The 22,036-nt window shown below is 44.8% G+C and overlaps 1 protein-coding gene across 1 annotated transcript in view; it reads right to left on the reverse strand.

The window, feature by feature from the left end:
- gucy1a2 (guanylate cyclase 1, soluble, alpha 2) overlaps positions 1 to 22,036 on the reverse strand; it is a 366,843-nt gene that overhangs the window by 296,520 nt on the left and 48,287 nt on the right. Inside the window, exon 3 of the mRNA XM_085999072.1 lies at positions 3,001 to 3,119. Within this exon, the coding sequence (XP_085855198.1) occupies positions 3,001 to 3,119 (119 nt within the window). The remainder of the gene's footprint in view (positions 1 to 3,000; positions 3,120 to 22,036) is intronic.

Below are 22,036 nucleotides of genomic sequence, written 5' to 3' on the forward strand. Positions count from 1 at the left end.
GGGTTTCACACATCTCTTGACTATTGTCGACCGTACCACCAGGGCCATTCCTTTGACGTCCACCACCTCCGCGGATGTCGCCCGGGCTTTTCTTTCCTCCTGGGTTGCACGTTTCGGCGTTCCGTCTGATATTTCATCGGACCGCGGGCCGCAATTCTCGTCTGCACTGTGGAACGCCGTAGCCTTGGGTTTGGGCACCAAGCTCCATCGGACCACGGCTTACCATCCACAGGCAAATGGACTATGTGAGCGCTTTCATCGGTCCTTGAAGGCGTCGCTGCGGGCCAGCCTCCAGGGGGCCGCATGGATAGACAGGCTGCCTTGGGTGATGCTCGGGTTATGCACAGCGCCCAAAGAGGACCTGCAGGCATCGGCCGCTGAGCTGGTTTATGGACAGCCACTCCGGGTGCCAGGCGAGTTTCTTCCGTCACCAATGCGACCTTAGTCGGCAGCCGAACAACTGGAGGCCCACCGGGATGCAGCTCAATCTTTTAGGCCAATTCTGACGTCACATCACGGTTTGCCCGCGTCACACGTTCCGCTGGAACTTATGCAGGCTAAATTCGTTTTTGTCAGGCATGACGCCCACCGTAGTCCTCTCACACCTCCATATACAGGCCCTTTCCAGGTACTGCAGGCAGGTGCAAAGAGTTTTTTAGTGGACGTCGGGGGCAAGCCTGACCACATTTCCGTGGACCGCCTCAAGGCCGCACACCTGGACCTTGAGCGACCGGTCGAGACAGCGCAGCCACCGCGTCGTGGGCGGCCGCCCGCAGCCGCCACACCTGACCGGACTGTTCCGCAGGCCAGCTCATCATCTGCCCAGCCCATTCCTCTCCGGGAATATCGGAGTCGTTCGAACAGGCTTGTCCGACCTCCTCTGCGATTGACTTTTGTGGTTAAAGACACTTCTGGGGGGGCGCATGTGGCAAAGCCACCAGGGGACTGGACTATATAACTGCCTTTAACAGAGTGCTACAGCACCTATGTTTGTTTACTGTTTGTAAATAACCTGTTCTCGGTAAGTTCCAGAACCAGCACGATGACGTCAGCACGATGACGTCATCACGTTGGTCACGTGACGTCCCGAATGGCGGGAAACGTGATGACGTCAGGCTGGGAGATTCCCAGCTTAGACCTCGTGAAGCCAGACTTAGGAAAAGACCTGTTGATTGTTTCTCCTGCATTCCATTGTTTGTTCTTTAGTTTACATTAAACCTAGTTTAATTATCGGACTGACTCGACCTCAGTATTTTAGCTAGGGATCTGACGATTCCTACAAGACAATAGTTAGGCCACAGTTAGAGTATTGTGTGCAGTTTTGAGCTCCCCGTTATTGAGAGGGCAATAAAGCCATAAATAGCAGACAACATAGACTAACCAGGATGATACTAAAGATGAGAAACTATAACTATAAGGAGAGGCTTGAGGCACTGACACTATTTCCACAGGAGCTGAGAAAGCTAAGAAGCGATTTAGTAGAATTTTTTAAATTATGAAAAATTTTGATGGAGTGAAGAGGGAAAACTATTCCCTCTGTTCGGGGAGTCAGTGATGCTGAGCCATCAGTTTGACGTTGCCACTAAGGGAGTGTTAAGAGAATTTTTAAGAGAGGGCTGTTAGAGTATGGAACACTTTGCCACAGGGAGTAGTTGTGGCAGAGATTATTCCATATTTTAAGGGCAGAATAGACAAACATCTGAAACAGTGAAAGATACAGAACTATGAGGAGAGAGCAGGGCAGTGAAACTATTTTTGAATTGCTCTGGCAAAGTGCCTGGATAGACATGATGGACCAAATGGCTTCCTTCTGTGCTGAAAATAAGGTGTCAGCCATCTCTCAGTGGTAGCATTCTCGCCTCAGAGTCAGGAGGTTCAAGTCCCACTACAGAGACTTGAGCACATAACCCAGGCTGACAGTTCAGTGCAGTACTCGGGGAGCGCTGCATTGTCCGAGGTGGCGTCTTTCGGATGAGATGTTAAACCAAGTCTTCCCGCCAGTGGATGTAAAAGATCCCACAGGACTATTTCAAAGAAGAGCAAGGGAGTTTTCCCCAGTGTCCTGGTCAACATTTATCCCTGAACCAACATCACTAAAACAGACTATCTGGTCATTTAGTGATGTTTGTGGGACCTTGCTGTGCACAAATTGGCTGCCACGTTTCCTACATTACAACAGTGCTACACTTCAAAATTACTGCATTGGCTGTAAAACACTTTGGGACATCTTGGGGTCAAGAAAGGTGATATATAAATGCAAGTTTTTTCTTTCTTTAAACTTCTATGTTCTACAATTTTTATTAGATTCAGCTCACTGGAGTTCATGGGGAGGAGCTACACAGCACAGGCATCTCATTACATACAATGTTCAATGCAATAGCCGGGCCGAATATCAATGATATTTTTTTCTTTTTTAGCATGTGTTTCTTGAATCCTTTAATGTTTCTATGTGTTCTGTAATTTTTGTGACCCTAGCTTGGTCAAGTCTTTATTCAATCATCTTTAATAAAGCTAGGTTTTCTCATTTGCTTGGATTTTCCTCTTGATTTAATTTTCTTCTTTTTTTACTCCTCTCCATTAGTTATATAATCCCATTTAAGATCATCTAGGTGGCCCACAAGTTGAGTACGATCATAAGAGGTCTTCAATGTATTTGCCAGTTTGCCGTAATAGTGAACTTACACTTAACTGAATTATGTAAAGCAGGGAAGCTTTTAACTGAGCTGAAGTACATGGAAAGTAAACAAGGCAGAAATTGCATTGTGAATTAGGAGCCATTTCAAATGTATCCAACAGGGAAGCAGTTCAGAGTAATGTTAATCACCATCAAAACCACATTCTATAAAGCTGTATATGAAATTCTTGAATCAAAGTAGTTACTGCCAGAAATCATGTTGGATAGAACCAAAATGGCACCCATGCAGTTTCTGACTTACAGGATTCTTTTGCAAGCTGAAACAGTCCCTTTAAGTGACATATAGTGTAACAAAAGAGCTCTACCGAGAACATTTGCTGAGCATTGCAATATTCCGGAGACATCTTCCAGCTCCTCAGTGACAGAGTGATCTGCATAGCGGCATCTGTCGGACACACGTAGACCTCTTTTGAATTCTCTGCAACTGAAACAAAATATTAGTTTATAGCTTTTAACACACCACACACACATACACTCACATTCATGGGTGAGTGTACAAAGTCAGAGCAAAACACTTACAGCAAAATACCCTAAGTATCACAAGATTGATCTACACTATTGTACAGTGCTAGAGGTTAAAAGTTAATTGGGTGACAGGGTTTTCTACACTTGGTCTTATGTTATGTTACCTATTGAGGCTACTAATGCTGAAACGCGTAAGGTGCCAGCTCCTCATATTATCAACTGCAAAGGTGAGTCCTACTTCACACTTGATGTGTGTAGCGTGCACCAATGCAGTGGTCAGTGACTGGAGTACTGGGATCTTGCACACAGATCTGCGCAAGGTTCAGTAAGGCATCGGAAAATATTTGCTAGGCAATGCAACTAGAGCATCCTGAGTAGCACTCCAGATGGTTAAAAGCCCCTCTCTATACAGGGCCACACTTACCTTGCAGCACTAAGCTATTCTTCAATAGAGACAAAATAAGAACATAAGAACATAAGAAATAGGAGCAGGAGTAGGCCACTTGGCCCCTCGAGCCTGCTCCGCCATTCAATAAGATCATGGCTGATCTTGGGCTCAAAGCCACTTCCCTGTGACGCTTCACCATCAGCCCTTCAGAGGCTGCTAACTCCTTAACCCCCATGGTGCTCCCAGCACATCATGAACTGCGTGCCAGGAGCTCCACTAAAATATTAACATTTGTGGCCTTGCAGTCACACACAAAGTCAACTCCATGTCAGATAGGTGCCTAAGGGGGCAGGTCTCCAGACAGTGCTGCACTAGGATGGGTGGGAGGGGCGGCATTAGCAGCCCCATTGTCTCATTTTATTGAAGAATTCCAGTTAACTTTTTTATTCTTTAATTTTATTTACTTCAACACAAAGGCCTGAATTTTACTGGTGCTCAGAGTGCAGGTTTGGAGGCGGGTCCGCTGTCAAAATCACAAAGATTGACAGCGGGTCGGTATCCCGCTGTAAACCCGCCTCCTTGTCAGTTTCCCAAGTGTCGGGTCTGTCAACCCTGAACAGACCCAACACCAAGCGGCGGGTCAGCCAATTTAGATACTTAAAAGCTTGTTAAAAGGTAGTTAAGCACCATTTTCTCCATGTATTTGCCATTTTACCAGGTTTTTAACGAGGTTCCCAGACAGCGGGTATCACGTCAGGTAAGTAGATCAGATGTTGTGTCAGAGTGGAATAATTTACTAACCTGACAGCTGCAAATGGTCTATGAAAGCTCCCATTTCATAGGTCTTTATTTTCCAAGGTTAGAAGCTGTTGCTTACTGTATTTGGAAGACAGATTGAGCTTTATGCAGCTAGCAGGTGTTTGGAGCAAACTCTCTAACCAGTGTCACCTCATTGGAACAACCTCTCTCACCATTGACAGATCGATTCTGTCATCTCAACCTCACCTGCCATCTATTCCATCAGCATCGGTGCCCTTGAAGAAATCTCACTTTGGTCCTCAGAATCCCAACACAATCAGCCCCAACACCAGCAGCACCAGGCACACCAGCAGCACCAACATCAACGCCAACCTTCTCCGCAATCAACTGATGCTGCACAGGACAGAAGGCATCAGCACCTGAGCACATTGCTGCCTGGGACACCAGTGATGGCCTCACCATGTCCAGATTGACTTCACTTAACACTGTACACCCTGGCTGCCACATGATGCACCCGGTAGATACCACCCCACACCAGAACCAGAAAGCATCCCTTAAATGTCCAAGCCATTAATTTCACACTCATCGCCATTGGGGGGGGGCAGGTGTGGGAACGTTACGTCTCATCATTCACCTGAACTCACTAAGACACTTCCAAAGGTGCACACAAATCTGTCCAAGAAGGCAAAGTGTTGAAAATAAAGATTTCAATGCTTGACAACACATTACCAGAAACTTTACATGAACATTAGCTAAAGCACATAATTGCCTACCCTTGTATGTTGTTAGTTTGAATGATTGGACAAGGATGAGGGAGAGTGCGAGAAGTGGCTAGTGAGATGGGGAAGTGATAATGTAGATAGAGAGGGATGGGTGGAGGTGCAAGGTACGTTGGTGTGAGTAAGGTAGGAAGACAGAGTGATGGGGATGTGATGAGAGGCATAGCAGTAAGAGGTTGGGTGTGGCTTTGCAGTAACGTTTCGTGATCTACTGTGATCATTGAAAGGTTTGCGCCACTGCAACCTGGTCCTCCTGGCCACATCACTGCTTGTGTCCTCCTGTGCAATGTGCAACCAGGCTGCGTTAGTGTCCTGGGCAGGTGTCTTCCACCCATTGGAAGGGAAGAGAACCTCCATGCGTGCTGTGACTCCCTCCATAAGCATATGGAGGGAGTCATGGGAGAGCCTGGGTGCAGCTGTGCACCTTTGTGCAGTGTTTGTCAGTGTTTGCAGGACCTCAATGCTGCAGAACACTGACAGCACAACTGTCAAAATGAACGTGGCCATGGTCCCTTTAAGGAAACCGGCTGATGATGTGTCATCAAATGATGTCATCAGACCTGCTTCCTAATAATTGGCCAGGAACCTCGTAGGGCGGGCTTAACAAGCCCCATCAACGGAAAATTATGTTGGAGGTCGGGATCGAGACAGATGCAGGGTCCCCACACGCCACGGACGTCGCCCACCATGGACTCGCTTAGGTTGGAAAAATCCAGCCCAAAGACATCACACAATGTTTGTGGCAGTGTGAGCTTTTCAGAAAACAATACTCAACTTAGGATGTAACAGCTAACTCTGCAATGCCACATTCTCAGTGCAAGCCACACTCATAGGGAGCACAGGTTGGAGAATCAGGACTACCGTGCTGTAGCCCTATCTCCAACCCATGCTCCCTTAAAGCATGGTTTCCAAATTGAGAGCCTGGAATTAGCCCTAGAAGCTACAGCATTTTTCTTTATAAACTGTATTTTACAGGGGTATTTGTGCAAGTTCCAACCAGCTTATTTCTATTTTGTATCTTTATCGTCTTTTCTTCTTCCATCTAGCCTGAAGCCTCCATTTGAGAGGATGGGCACATAGCCCGCTCTATACCTCCACAAATGCACTCCGTAGATGCCCACCAGGATGTGCCAGAGACCATTCAGCTCTGACTACCCTTCAATTTCCTCTACTATTAAATGCCAGAAACCACACAGTATTTTAGGGAGTAAAGTTTTATATTTAAACACTTTTGCCATCCATTTAATCTCTTCTCAGTTTACTGAGAGTCAGATTTTCCCATTTGTTTGGCACGTTTTTAACTCCTACACAAAGAATGTGATTAGACTATACTAACACACTTCACACAATAACAGTATCTCGCGACTTGGCAAACTAATTAGAAATACAAAAGTTTTTCCTACCCGTTACTACGAGATTAGAAACGACTATTAAAGAATGCATTTAGAATAATTCAACACTCTCAGCATTTATACAGGGCATAATTTCAAAATTTGTAGATTTGAAGAATCCTGTCACCTATGTGCAATTAATGTTAAACTATTCTAGGTTCTAGGTAAGCTTTCCAGATAACAATTTATTCTTTTCACTGATCTGTAACTAAATAGCAGTTCATTTAATTTTCTCCGCATTATTTTTTGTTATCTTTAGTTCAGTAGGAGAGTTATAGTTACACTGCTGAAATTAGCTGCTATTTTTACACAGGAGCCCATCAAACATTGATCAATGCCACTGCAGCAACAGACAATAAGAACATAAGAACATAAGAAATAGGAGCAGGAGTAGGCCAATCGGCCCCTCGAGCCTGCTCCGCCATTCAATAAGATCATGGCTGATCTGATCCTAACCGCCAATCCACTATCACAGAACCATCTCCTGAATCTAACAGAATTAGACACACGAAATAGGAGCAGGATCAGGCTACACGGCCCCTGGGCCCGCTCCGCTACCCACAGGGCCATGACCGCTCCGAACCTAGACTCATGTCCAAATTCCTGCCCGCTCCCCGTAACCTTTAATTCCCTTTACTTCTAGGAAACTGTCTATTTCTGTTTTAAATTTATGTAATGATGTAGCTTCTACAGCTTTTTGGGGCAGCATATTCCATGGACCTACCACCCTCTGAGTGAAGTAGTTCCTCCTCATCTCAGTTTTGAAAGAGCAGCCCCTTATTCTAAGACTATGCCCCCTAGTTCTAGTTTCACCCATCATCGGGAACATCTTCCCCGCATCCACCCGATCCAACCCCTTCACAATCTTATATGTTTCACTAAGATCGCCTCTCATTCTTCTGAACTCCAATGAGTAGAGTCCAAATCTACTCAACCTCTCCTCATATGTCCATCCCCTCATCCCCAGGATTAACCGAGTGAACCTTCTTTGTACTGACTCAAGAGCAAGTATGTCCTTTCTTAAGTATGGACACCAAAACTGTACGCAGTATTCCAGGTGCGGTCTCACCAATACCTTGTACAATGGAAGCAATACCTCCCTATTTTTATATTCTATCCCCCTAGCAATGAAAGCCAACATTCCATTGGCCTTCTTAATCACTTGCTGCACCTGCATACTAACCTTTTGAGTTTCGTGCACCAGGACCCCCAGATCCCTTTGTACTTCAGTACTTTCCAGTTTCTTGCCATTAAGATAATAACTTGCTCTACGATTTTTCCTGCCAAAGTGCATAACCTCACACTTTCCAGTATTGTATTCCATCTGCCAAATCTCTGCCCACTTACTTAGCCTGTCGATGTCCCCTTGCAGGTTTTTTATGTCCTCCTCACTCACTACTTTCCCTCCCATCTTAGTATCATCTGCAAACTTTGATATGTTACACTCGGTCCCCTCCTCCAAATCGTTAATATAGATTGTAAAGAGTTGGGGACCTAGCACTGACCCCTGCAGAACACCACTAATTACTGATTGCCAGTCTGAGAATTAACCATTTATCCCAACCCTCTGCCTTCTGTTAGATAGCCAATCCTCTATCCATGCCAGAATATTACCCCCAATCCCGTGATTTTTTATCTTAAGCAATAATCTTTTGTGTGGCACCTTATCAAATGCCTTTTGGAAGTCTAAATACACTACGTCCACTGGTTGCCCTTTATCCACCCTATATGTTACTTCCTCAAAGAACTCCAGCAAATTTGTCAAACATGACTTCCCCTTCATAAAACCATGCCGACTTTGTCCTATTAAATTATGATTATCCAAATGTCCTGTTACTGTCTCCTTAATAATGGACTCCAAAATTTTACCTACCACAGATGTTAGGCTAACCGGTCTATAGTTTCCAGCCTTCTGTCTACTGCCCTTTTTAAATAAGGGTGTTACATTAGCAGTTTTCCAGTCTGCCGGGACCTTAGCCGAGTCCAGGGAGTTTTGGAAAATTATTACCAATGCATCCACAATCCCTACCGCCACTTCCCTCAAGACCCTAGGATGTAAGCCATCAGGTCCAGGTGATTTATTCGCCTTGAGTCCCATTATTTTACCGAGTACCACTTCCTTAGTGATTTTGATCGTGTTTAGCTCCTCCCCCCCTTTAGCCCCCTGTTTGTCCAGTGTTGGGATATTCTTAGTGTCTTCTACTGTAAAGACTGATGTAAAATATTCATTCAGTGTTTTTGCCATCTCCATATTTCCCACCATTAATTTCCCGGTCTCATCCTCTAAGGGACCAACATTTACTTTAGCCACCCTTTTTCTTTTTATATAACTATAAAACTCTTACTATCTGTTTTTATATTTTTTGCTAATTTACTTTCATAATCTATCTTCCCTTTCTTAATCAATCTTTTTGTTATTTTTTGCTGTCTTTTAAAGTTTTCCCAATCCTCTATCCTCCCACTAGATTTGGCTACCTTATATGCCCTTGTTTTTAGTCGAATACTATCCTTAATTTCTTTACTTAGCCACGGATGGCTGTCTTTTCTTTTACACCCTTTTCTTCTCAGTGGAATATATATTTTTTGGAAGTTGTAAAATAACTCCTTAAATGTACACCACTGATCATGTATCGTCTTACCCTTTAATCTATTTTCCCAATCCACTCTACTCAATTCCGCTCTCATACCTTCATAGTCTCCTTTATTCAAGCTTAGCACGCTTGTTTGAGATCCAACCTTCTCACCCTCTAATTGAATATGGAATTTAACCATGTTATGGTCACTCATTCCAAGGGGATCCTTTACTAGGACATTTTTAATTAATCCTGTCTCGTTACACAGGACCAGATCTAAGGTTGCTTGCCCCCTGGTCGGTTCAGTTACATACTGCTCAAGAAACCCATCCCGAATACACTCAATGAACTCATCCTCAAGGCAGCCCTGCCCAATTTGATTTGTCCAATTAATATGATCGTTAAAATCCCCCATAATTATAGATGTTCCCTTATTACAAGCCTCAACTATTTCCTGATTGATACTCCGTCCAACAGAGTTGCCACTGTTCGGAGGCCTATAGACTACGCCCACTAATGTTTTTTTCCCCTTATTATTCCTTACCTCCACCCAAACTGTTTCATTATCCTGATCATTTGACCCAATATCATTTCTCTGTATTACAGTGATTCCTTCCTTTATTAACATAGCCACCCCACCTCCCCTTCCTTCCTGCCTGTCCTTCCTGATCGTTAAATAACCTAGTATGTTTAATTCCCAGGCATTGTCACCCTGCAGCCATGTTTCTGTAATGGCCACAAGATCATACCCATATGTAGTTATTTGTGCCATTAACTCGTCTATTTTGTTACGAATGCTACGTGCATTCAGATAGAGAACATTCAAATATGTTTTGTGACACTTAGTTCCTGCTTTTGCCCTTTTTATTACTTTACCTTTTACTCCATACCTTCTGCCCCTTCCTGACACGCTCTGGTTTTTAATTTCCCCACTGCTACCTAAGTCTATGACCTTCTCTTTTGTCATTTTTATTATTTGCTCTCTAGGAACCTCCCCCCCACTAGTTAGTTTAAAGCCCTCTCTACAGCCCTAGTTGTATGATCCGCCAGGACTCTAGTCCCAGCACTGGCCAAGTGAAGCCCGTCCCAACAGAACAGCTCCCTCCTGCCCCAGTACTGGTGCCAGTGTCCCAGGAAGCAAAACCCATTTCTCCCACACCAGTCTTTGAGCCACGCATTTAACTCTCTAATTTTATTTGTCCTAGCCAAATTCGCTCGTGGCTCAGGTAATAATCCAGAGATTATTACCCTTGTGGTTCTGCTTTTTAATTTGGCCCCTAGCTGCTCAAACTCCCTCAGCAGAACCTCCTTCCTTGTCCTATCTATGTCGTTGGTACCAACATGGACCACGACAACTGGATCCTCCCCCTCCCACTCCAAGTTTCTCTCCAATCCAGAGGAGATGTCCTTAACCCTGGCACCGGGCAGGCAACACAGCCTTCGGGACTCTCGCTCTCGGCTGCAAAGAACTCTATCTATCCCCCTAACGATACTATCCCCTACCACTACAACATTTCTTTTAACTCCCCCCACTTGAATGGCCCCCTGCTCCACGGTGCTGTGGTCAGGTTGCTCATCCTCCCCGCAGTCCCTGTTCCCATCCTCACAGGGAGTAAGAGCCTCGAACCTGTTGGACAAGTGCAAGGGCTGCGGCTCCTCCAACACTACCTCCTGGATCCCCATACCTGCCTCACTTCTAGTCACACCATCCTGACCCTGGCCACGGACTACATCTGAATTAATTAATCTAATTGGTGTGAATACCTCGTGATACACAGAGTCCAGGTAACTCTCCCCCTCCCTGATGTGTCTCAGTGTTTGAAGCTCGGACTCCAGTTCTTCAACACGGAGCCGGAGTTCCTCGAGCAGCCAACACTTACTGCAAATGTGATCACCGTGAGCATCAATGGTGTTCACCAGCTCCCACATATTGCAGCAGCAACACATCACCTGATCTCCCATTCTATGTAATTAATTAAATTTATTAATATTATTCTTAAATACCCTCTGCCCCGATTCTAGATGGTGAATATCACACCTTAGAAACTATAAACCAAAGAGATTTAAGCTTAAAAAGGGAGAAATACTTACCAACCAATCACTTACCCGCTTTCTGGTGACGTCACACTTGGATTACTTTTTACCTCTCTCCTTCCCTCCGAGTTCCCAGACTGGAGATTGGTGCGCCTTACCTGGTCTCTGGGACTTTTATAGCCCCGCTGCTGCCGCTCGAGATTCCCGCCGACGCACTGAGGCCTTACCTGGTCTCTGGGACTTTTATAGCCCCGCTGCTGCCGCTCGAGATTCCCGCCAACGCACTGAGGCCTTACCTGGTCTCTGGGACTTTTATAGCCCCGCTGCTGCCGCTCGAGATTCCCGCCGACGCACTGAGGCCTTACCTGGTCTCTGGGACTTTTATAGCCCCGCTGCTGCCGCTCGAGATTCCCGCCGACGCACTGAGGCCTTACCTGGTCTCTGGGACTTTTATAGCCCCGCTGCTGCCGCTCGAGATTCCCGCCAACGCACTGAGGCCTTACCTGGTCTCTGGGACTTTTATAGCCCCGCTGCTGCCGCTCGAGATTCCCGCCGACGCACTGAGGCCTTACCTGGTCTCTGGGACTTTTATAGCCCCGCTGCTGCCGCTCGAGATTCCCGCCGACGCACTGAGGCCTTACCTGGTCTCTGGGACTTTTATAGCCCCGCTGCTGCCGCTCGAGATTCCCGCCAACGCACTGAGGCCTTACCTGGTCTCTGGGACTTTTATAGCCCCGCCATACATGTCATGGTAGTTTAATGGCCCAGATTTTGGCGCTCTCGATGACGGCATTCGCACGGCATACACCGTCGTAAGCCATCAGTGAGGCCCCGCAAGTTCCGGGTTTCCACATGCGCTGCGCATCCACACCGATCCAAAAATGGCTTTTGCTGGTGCAGAGTTGGGCTATTTGCCCAACTACTGCCCAGCAAATGCCCACAAAACCCTTGTGCCTCGTGAAAGCAGGTGTAGGGCCTGCTTTCACCAGTGGAAGGGTTAATATAAATCTTCCATTAAAAATTAAAAAATAAAAAATCATGCAAAAACATTTAAAATTAGCTTATGTCAATTTTGGCCCAGATTAAAATGTTTAAAATTATTTTCAAAAAATTAAATTTTTATTGTATACGCTTTATTGAAGGGACCTTTAATTAAATTTGAAAGTGGGAACAATTATTTTTATTCCAGTTGTATAAATTATTTAATTATTTGGGGATTCCTCATATGCTTATGGGGATTCTGTTCGTAAATGGAATCCCCATAAGCATATTAGGAATCCTACTTTCTGGTTGGAGGACCTGGCCCACGTGATCCCAAGGACGCTTCTGAACCACCTGCGTCCTTGGGATCGTGGGCCTTTATGCAGGTGTATGCCTGCAGGCCCAGGACCCGAAGTCTCCGAAGCCCAGGAGCCTGAAGGTAGGTGCGGATTTTTTTTTAAATCGGGTCAGAGGCATTCTCCGGGCCAATATATTTTGTAGTATTATAAATCTTCTTGCACAAGTCACTAATCTCTATTTATTCATATATTTATGTGGTCCTATTTCCTTGTTCTTAAAGTATTACACAAAAGATTCCACGAAGAGATGGTTGATTTTTTTTTTTTTAATTGTGCTAGAGGTGAGGGATGTTGGTCCTGGAGAATTTATTTTTGGGCAACTAATGTCAGTAACAATCACTCAAATATCTGCATTACATGAAGAATAAAGCTTGCCAACAATATGCTTAGCCCTAATCTCAGAAAGCACCTTGTACAGCAACCAATATATAATTTTTCCATCTCCTACACTAGCCGTCGTGTGACCTCTAAGTGAAATTGCCAATTTAGTGCCTCATTAACCATGCCCATTGGAAACTGGATTGAGATGGTCAAAGTCACATTTCACATATAACCCTTTCATCCAGCAGATGAGAGATTCATCCCATCTGTCTGGACTGGATTTGAACCCAGGTCCCAGAGGTGAAAAGTGAGTCCCCATAAATGTAACCTTTTTATCAGCCACTTGTTTTCCAAGCATCAAGCATCTAGAGCGCATGCTTATAAAATTGCCCATTCTTCATGTGCTGATCTAAAGCTCTTTAACAGAATGCACAGCAATTCTGATTAATCTGTTTAATCAATGTGCACATGCTGATTGTAAAGAGGCGTCATCTGTCACCTGAGAGGAAGAATTGTCAGAGAAGCATTGTGTCCTTTTCATTACAATGACAGCACACAAAATAAGCATAGCAGTGAGGCGATGATGGAAAGGTGGGGATGTTCCCAATTTTCTCGTTTCTTCCCCCCCCCACCGTAGTGGTGATTCATACTGGGTTGTGATTCTCTCCTTAAGAAACTCGATTAAGCGATTAGTGTTCATCTATGAGAAGAGCCAGCAGGTTATTTTACCATTGGAGCGTCACAGTCAAGGCTGATCCTGCCCTTACTGAACACACACACACATTCCAACAAGGGTCAGTGGGCAGTTATCGGGAGAAGGACGTTAGCTATTTTATTTCCCTTCCCTAGTTTAGGGACACTTGGGCCAACTAAAGTACCCTCAATAGTAGCCTGACTGAAACCAACTAACTCAACATGGGTTAGGCATCTCATCACAGTGATTCACAAAACTTATTTTTCAATGCTTGCCATAAAAACTTGAAACAAAACTATTTTGAAAATTGTCCAATCATTCTAATTATTAAAAAGGGAGATATCTGTAGACTTATTGCTATGCATCAGTTGGGATATCTGTAGACGTATTGCTATGCATCAGTTGCCCTTTGTTAAGCTTTCTGAGACCAAACATTTTAGAATGAATTTCCCCTGGTATAACCATCTAAATTGTTCTTGGCTTGCATTATGAATGGGAATGGTGGGCTACATGTCCTGATCAGGGAGACCTACTACACAAATGTCTGTTTTTATACTATCTGTAATCAGTCATCTTAAAACACAGAGAACACCAGCAAGGAACGACAGAGAGAAAAAAGTGAATGTACATGAGTCTACCTTTATAATAACATTTAGACATGGAGAATTAGTGGAATAGATTTATCCTTTACATTTTGAATTCAAAATTTAAACTTCCTTTCCTTAAAAAAATGGGGCTCACCCCGATGATTATACCGGGATTGAATCCCCAGTGCCTCCCAACGCTGACCCCATAGAGTTGAGGAGGTCAGTGAGAGGATACGAAATTAGCATGGGGTGCAGGCCCCTCCTCCTTTGACCCTGGCCAGGCTCCCCTTCATAGCAATTGATTTGATCTTTAAAAATGTTTTCAAAAATATATTAAGGGTCCTTCAGGGTCCAGGCCACTTCCCTGGTCTGGAGGCTGGTACACCTCACCTCACTGAGTGTACAGTCCTCCACAGATACACCAGGTCCTGAGTCAGCCAAAGAAGTCCCTGGCTCTGACTACACCCTTTCTCATCACAGTGGGTCAAATCCCTTACAAGGCAAAGAGGAAACTCCCAGAAAAAGTGGAGACCCGGTGCAACTAGGGCCCATCATTTGCAGTCGGCTGCGAAGCAAAGGCATCTCGCGATCTCTGTAGCGAGAAGTCTGCCTTTTTTGACGTTCAACTGATTTCAGCGCTCTGTAATGGGATTCCTAGTGCGATGTTGCTGTGATGTCAACAAGCTGTCTAAGCAGCCAATCACACTGCAGAATTCTCACAGACAGGAAACCAGGAAGTGAGCAGCTGCTTTTACCCAGACTTTTTATAAATGTTACAGAGAGCAAAATAAAGATTGGAACTCTCATATGGGGATAAAGGTAGAAGCTGAAATATCATGAACAAACTTTTAAAAAGCATTTTTTTTTAGGTTTTTTAAAAATTGTAATTTTTATCATAATGGAGAAATTTGACACTCCTCAAATATAAAAATTAGTTTTTCCCAAGACCAGAATGCTTGTTTAACCAGTGAATACGCTGTTAAAACCACAGTTACAGCTCTTCCAGCAAGGCTTAACATTTAATGGGGTATTTAACAGTGATATTATCGCAGAAAAGCCCAAGTTTTCATTAGTTTCACTGATTCCACTGATTGCCGGCTATGGGGGGTGCGGGGGTCCACAGTGCGGCCAGTGTTGGAGTAGTGAAAGACTGACCAAATGTGCTAAATCGTGAAGTTGTGGTCAGTTTCAGAGGGGTAATGACGGCAAACGCTGCTGGTTCGCCATCATTACCCACCACAAATTCCAGGCCTAGCTCTCTATCGTAGGGTTCCACCGGTCTCCCACTCATGCAACAGCTGACATGTGCTCATAGGGCCATCAAATGATTAGCATGTGTACCTAGCAGCTTGAGAGTGTTACACTCCTGATCAACCAATAGGATTCTTACATCCAGAAATTTGTCCCTTAGTACCAAATGGCAAAGGCCTTTGCAGTCTGTTATGCCTTCCCTTTCCAGCCACATGAGCTGGATGACCAATTCTCCATAAGTACTGTCTGAATTCTTTCTTATTTTCTTAACTTTTTTCCCCTGTCACTTCAGGTGTTAAATCATAGTATGGAATTTTCAGGACCTGTCAGCAGGATTAACAGGAAAAAACATTGCAAGTGCTTTTTTGCTTAGTGATGTTGCAAGTCACCTGACTGATTCATTTCATTTTTGCTCCACGTATAGTCACCAACTAACAATTCAAATGCCTGGCTAAAGCTATCAATATTAAAGGTTGACCCTGAATTCTGTTACCCCATTTACCAGACTCGCTGCTGCTGCTAACATTTGCCGATGCTCTTTTTCCTTCTTTTCAGCCTTATGCTGGTGCAGTTGATTCTCATGTTGGCCACAAATTTGTGTCGTTCCCTCTTTTCCTGTGATCTTCTTTGCTCTCCTTCTCATTTTCCTTCCAGTCTCTCAAAATCTTTTTAATGAAAACTATCTCTTCCTCGCTTTGTCTTTGGCCATTAGCCTTGTTAATTCAAATTCAACTTCTTTTGATTTGGATATTTTTTGCATCTCACTGTTTCAGTTGAATTCGATTGTGAATTTTAAATGTTTTGAATCGCTCTTGTTACAAGTGTAACTTTATCCTTGGTGGCTGCTGTCTTGTTTTGCACACTTTGTACAAAAATAATAAATTGCAGGACAACGGAGTATTACAGTTTAAACTATTTTAATGAAGCATCAGGTCTGTAAGCTTTCTCAATCATCCAGCACCGTGTGGACAAGATGGAGTCAGGACCCCCTGGGTCTTCTAAACAATAGCAGTCCTTACAGATGCCTGCAGGCCAATGCCAACTCAGCATGTGATCACATGTGAATATAATAGGTATTCCTTACAGATGCCTACGGGCCAATGATAAATCAACATGCAAATGTTACATCCCCTTTCTTTTAAAAGAAAAATGTTATGCATTACTTTTGAACCTTTCTTCTACATAATGTTCTCAGTAGCATCAACATATAAGTAAGCTCAACATTTAACTAGCACTGAAAACATCTCAACGTTTCAATAACGATGTACAGTTTTTTTTAGGGCAGCGATCCGCCTACACCCTTTGGCAATTCACAATTCAAGGATAACTCTAGGCTTGACCTCTCATCGGAATGACGGTGTTGTTCCTTGGTGTTCAGGAGGTGCCTGCGATTGCGGCGGTACACCTGTCCTTCTGGGGTGCGGACGTGATACGATCGCTCAGTGTCAGCTGGCTGGATGACGACTGCTGGCTTCCAGTAGTCATGCTCCTGGATTCTGACGGATTCTCCATTGTGCAGCGGTGGCAGTAGTCTAGCTGACCTGTCATAGTATCTCTTTTGGTGTTGCTGTCTCTGTACACGTTTTGCATGCACTTGCTTGCAGCTGACGACCTCTGGCTGCAGCTGCTGGTTGGTGCTTGGAAGGATTGAGCGAAGTCTGCGGCTCATCAACAGCTGTGCTGGTGACTTGAAGTTGTCAATCGGAGTGTTGCAGTACTCAAGGAGACTGATGTAGGGGGTCTCTTTTGTCCGCTTTGGCTTTGTCGATGAGTGTTTTTGCAATCTGGACAGTTTTTTCAGCAAGGCCATTACTTTGAGGGTAATGTGGACTTGATGTGACATGTGTGAAATCCCATGCCTTAGCAAACGACTCGAACTCTTTTGATTTGTATTGGGGCCCATTGTCTGAGACTAAGGTCTCTACAATGCCATGCCTGGCAAAGGCTGCCTTTAGCTTGTGGATCACAGCTGCAGATGTGGTGCTGTGAAGCTTGTCCAATTCCAAAAATCTGCTGTAGTAATCAACAGTCACTATGTAGTCCTTGTTGTTCCATGTGAACAGATCCGTTGCTGCGACCTGCCAGGGCCTGTCTGGGATACGGTGAGGTATCATGGGCTCTTTGACATTTGATGGGCGGCGTTCTAAACAAATGGAACATTTTCCGACAATGTCCTCAATGTGTTTGCACATTCCGGGCCAAAACGTAATGTCACGTGCTCTTTGTTTGCATTTTTCCATGCCCATATGTCCAGCATGAATTTTTGTCAACATCTCTTCTCTGAGACTGGTAGGAATGATGATTTTCTCCCCTTTGAAGACGATTCCGTTGATTTGTGACAGTTCGTCTCTGTGGTTCCAGAATTCAGATATGCTCTGAGGGCATTTCCTCCTTTCCTCAGGCCATCCTTCATGTATGACTTTGCTCAGCAGTGTGAGTTGTGCATCTTTCTCTGTTCCTGCTTGGATCTCCTTCAGTTTTGAGTCACTCACAGGTAAGCTGTTGTACACCATGTGCACCTGCACATCCATGCCTTCACTGAGGCTGCTGTCCTGGTAGCTAAGAGACTTTCTGGCGAGCGTGTCTGCGACAGGAATGTCTTTGCCTGGACGGTGAATGATTATGAAGTCGTACTTCTGTAGCTGAAGGATCATTCTCTGTAGCCTTGGTGGGGCTGCGGCTAATGGTTTCCTCATGATTGACTCGAGGGGCTTGTGGTCAGATTCCACAATGACTTGTCAGCCATAGACGTATTGGTGGAAACGCTTACATCTGAACAGAATTGCATATAGCTCTTTCTCGATTTGAGCATAGTTGATTTCACTGTCAGAGAGATCTGGAAGTGTAGCCGATGGGCTTTCCTTCTTGCAGTAATACTGCGCCTAGTCCGTACTTTGACGCGTCCACTTGTAGTCTGAGCTCTTTGTTGGGGTCGAAGTAGGCAAGAACTGGACCTGGTTCTCTGGTGATTAGGTCTTTCATTTTCTGAAATGCTGTGTCATGTTGTTTATCCCACAGGAACTCATTGGATTGTTTGAGCAACTGACGCATGGGTGCGTTGATTTCGGAGAGGTTCGGGGCAAGCTTGGCTAAGTAGTTAACCATGCCTAGTACTGTCTCTAGCTCTGCGTGGTTCTTCGGCGGCTCCATCTTCTTGATGGCGGAGATTTTCTCTGGATCCGGCTTAATGCCATCAGTTGAGAGGCGATGCCCGAAATAACTGATCTCAGTGGATCCGATTATGCTTTTCTCAGGGTTGAGCCGGATACCTTTCTCCCGTGATCTTTGTAGCATCGCACGGAGGTTCCTGTCATGTTCCTCTCTATTCCTGCCGTAGATGAGGACGTCGTCTACGATTGCGACTACTCCGTCGAGGCCTTCATAGGTTTTGTCGATCTTCCGCTGGAATTCATCCTGAGCTGAGATAAGACCAAATGGTAAACGCAGAAATCGGTAGTGTCCAAATGGTGTGCTGAACATTGTTAGCTTAGATGACTCTTCCGTGAGCTTGATATTCCAGTATCCTGATCGTGCGTCCATTACACTGAAGTAACGTGCTCCCACTAGCTTGGGTGTGATGTCATCTAGCGTTGGTAGAGGGTAGTGAGGGCGTTTGATAGCCTTGTTCAAACCTCTGGGGTCGAGACAGGCTCTGAGCTTGCCTGTACGTGGTTTCTCAACCACTACTAACGCGTTGACCCACTCTGTCGGTTCTGTTTCCCGGACGATGATTTCTTTATTCTCCATGCTCTGCAGCTCCTCCTTCAGGCGACGACGTAGAGCAAGGGGTATCCTTCTCAGTGGGCAAACCACAGGGGTTGCTGCCGGGTCAAGGTGAATAGTGCATTCACCTGGGAATAATCCGATTCCTTTGAAAACGTCAGCAAACTCCTCCATGACTGTCTACTTCTCAACTGGTGCTGTCAATGATAGCACTAGCTTGACAAGGTCCATGTCTAAACATGCCTTTAGACCTAGCACTGGAGGTGCTTGAGTGTCAACAATGTAAAAGTTCAACATCATGTCGCTTTCTTTGTACTTGCATTTCATCACGCATGTGCCTTTTACAATGAGCTGCTCACCCCCATAGCCGGTCAGTCTGCGTGAGGTGGGCTGTAGCTCACACTCATCCTTCAAGCTGTGATACTCACTCAGTGGAATTACATTAACCTGAGATCCAGTGTCTAGTTTAAACTTAAGCTCTTTGCCCTGTTTTCCTATCTCAATATCGGCAAAAGCTTGCTCAGTCTCTGAAATCTGTTTTTTTCTGTGACACAGAATCAATAAACAGTTCCTCTGCATTTGGCTCACTATCTGGCATTTGGCTGTCACTCACTGTGTGTACCGTTTTTCTGAAAACAGTCCCTCAAACTTTAGCAAAGTGATTCCGTTTACCACATTTAGTACATTGCCTTCCTTTGGCAGGGCATTGCACCTTCTCCCCGTGCCAGTTGTTTCCACAATATCCACAGTTTTTGAAGCGTTTTATGTCTGTGTCGCCCATTTTTAGAACTCTCTCTGTTCTTTCTGTTCTGAAATACGCTCTCTGGGCGGTGTTCTTTGGTGTGTATCTATTAACTGCGTGCACTGCCTGTTCACTCAAGCTGTTCGTGGCGCCGGTTATGGTTTTCAACTGTGCTTGGGCTATCTCGTGCGATCTAGCTATGTCTATAGCTTTGTCCAGCATTAGCCCGGACCCAACATTCAAAAGTTTCTCTCTCACTTTAGCTGAATGTATTCCAAACACGATGCGGTCTCTGACCATCTCATCTTTATCTGCATATTCACAGTCTTTTACCAGCAGTTTTAACTCAGTCACGAACTGTTCAAACGACTCACTAGCTCCTTGTACTTTCTCCTGAAACTTGTACCTAGCGAATATCGTATTTGTCTTGGGCATCACATATGCTTCAAAACGGTCAAAATAACTTTTCAGTACCTTTGCTTCATCCGCGGTGAGAGACCATGTGTTAAAAATGTCTCTCCCTTTTTCTTCGATCCACAGGAGTAGGTAGCTGCATTTTTCTTCCTCCCCTTTGCTTTTCAGTGGACCCGAAAACATCAACTCCACGTGTTGCTTGAACTTGCTCCATTCTCTATGTAAGTTCAAAGATTCCCAATTCATTCGAGGTAAGGGAGCTCCAACAATGTCCATTTCAAATCCCTGTTCTGACACCATGTCTTGTTTTGCACACTTTGTACAAAAATAATAAATTGCAGGACAACGGAGTATTACAGTTTAAGCTATTTTAATGAAGCATCAGGTCTGTAAGCTTTCTCAATCATCCAGCGCCGTGTGGACAAGATGGAATCAGGACCCCCCTGGGTCTTCTAAACAATAGCAGTCCTTACAGATGCCTGCAGGCCAATGACAACTCAGCATGTGATCACATGTGAATATAATAGGTATTCCTTACAGATGCCTGCGGGCCAATGATAAATCAATATGCAAATGTTACAGCTGCCACCAATTCAAACAAATGAGGGTCTGCTGTAGATGCTGTCTTCACAAAGGAGGACACAAATAACCTCCGAGAGATGTCGGGGAACATAGGGTCTGATGAAAGGGAGGAACTGAAAGAAATCAGTATTTGTAGGGAAATGGTGTTAGGGAAATTGATGGGATTCAAGGCCGATAAATCCCCAGGGCCTGATAATCTACATCCTAGGGTACTTAAGGAAGTGGCCCTAGAAATAGTAGATGCATTGCTGGTCATCTTCCAGCATTCGATGGAATCTGGAACAGTACCCATGGATTGGAGGGTAGCTAATGTTACCCCACTATTCAAAATAGGTAGTAGAGAGAAAATGGGGAATTACAGACCGGTAAGCCTGACATCAGTAGTGGGGAAAATGCTAGAGTCCATTATAAAAGATGTAATAGCAGAGCACTTGGAAAACAATAACAGGATCGGACAAAGTCAACATGGATTTACAAAAGGTAAATCGTGCTTGACTAATCTACTGGAATTTTTTGAGGATGTAACTGGTAAAATAGATAAGGGAGAACCAGTGGATGTGGTGTATTTGGACTTTCAGAAGGCTTTCGATAGGTCCCACATAAGAGATTAGCGTGTAAAGTTAAGGCACATGGGATTGGGGGCAAGGTATTGACTTGGATAGAGAACTGGTTGGCAGACAGAAAGCAAAGAGTTGGAATAAACGGCTCTTTTTCCGAGTGGCAGGCAATGACTAGTGGGGTACCGCAGGGATCGGTCCTTGGGCCCCAGCTATTCACAATATATATTAATGATCTAGACAAGGGAACTAGATGTAATATCTCCAAATTTGCAGATGACACAAAGCTGGGTGGGCGTGTGTGCTGTGAGGAGGATGCAGAGAAACTCCAGGATGATTTGGACAGGTTGGGTGATTGGGCAAAAGCATGGCAGATGCAATATAACGTGGATAAATGCGAGGTTATCCACTTTGGTGGCAAAAGCAGGAAGGCAGATTATCTGAATGGCTATAGATTGGGAGAAGGGGAAGTGCAACGAGACCTGGGTGCCCTTGTGCACCAGTCGCTGAAGGTAAGCATGCAGGTGCAGCAGGCGGTTAAGAAGGCAAATGGTATGTTGGCCTTCGTAGCGAGAGGGTTTGAGTACAGGAACAAGGATGTCTTGCTGCAGTTATACAGGGCCTTGGTGAGACCACATCTTGAGTATTGTGTGCAGTTTTGGTCGCCTTATCTGAGGAAGGATGTTCTTGCCATGGACGGAGTTCAGCGAAGATTCACCAAGCTGATACCTGGGATGACAG

Source organism: Somniosus microcephalus, chromosome 10 (genome assembly GCF_052327205.1).
Source record: "Somniosus microcephalus isolate GS21.2 chromosome 10, FLI_Smic_1.0, whole genome shotgun sequence".
Lineage (NCBI taxonomy): Eukaryota > Metazoa > Chordata > Chondrichthyes > Squaliformes > Somniosidae > Somniosus > Somniosus microcephalus.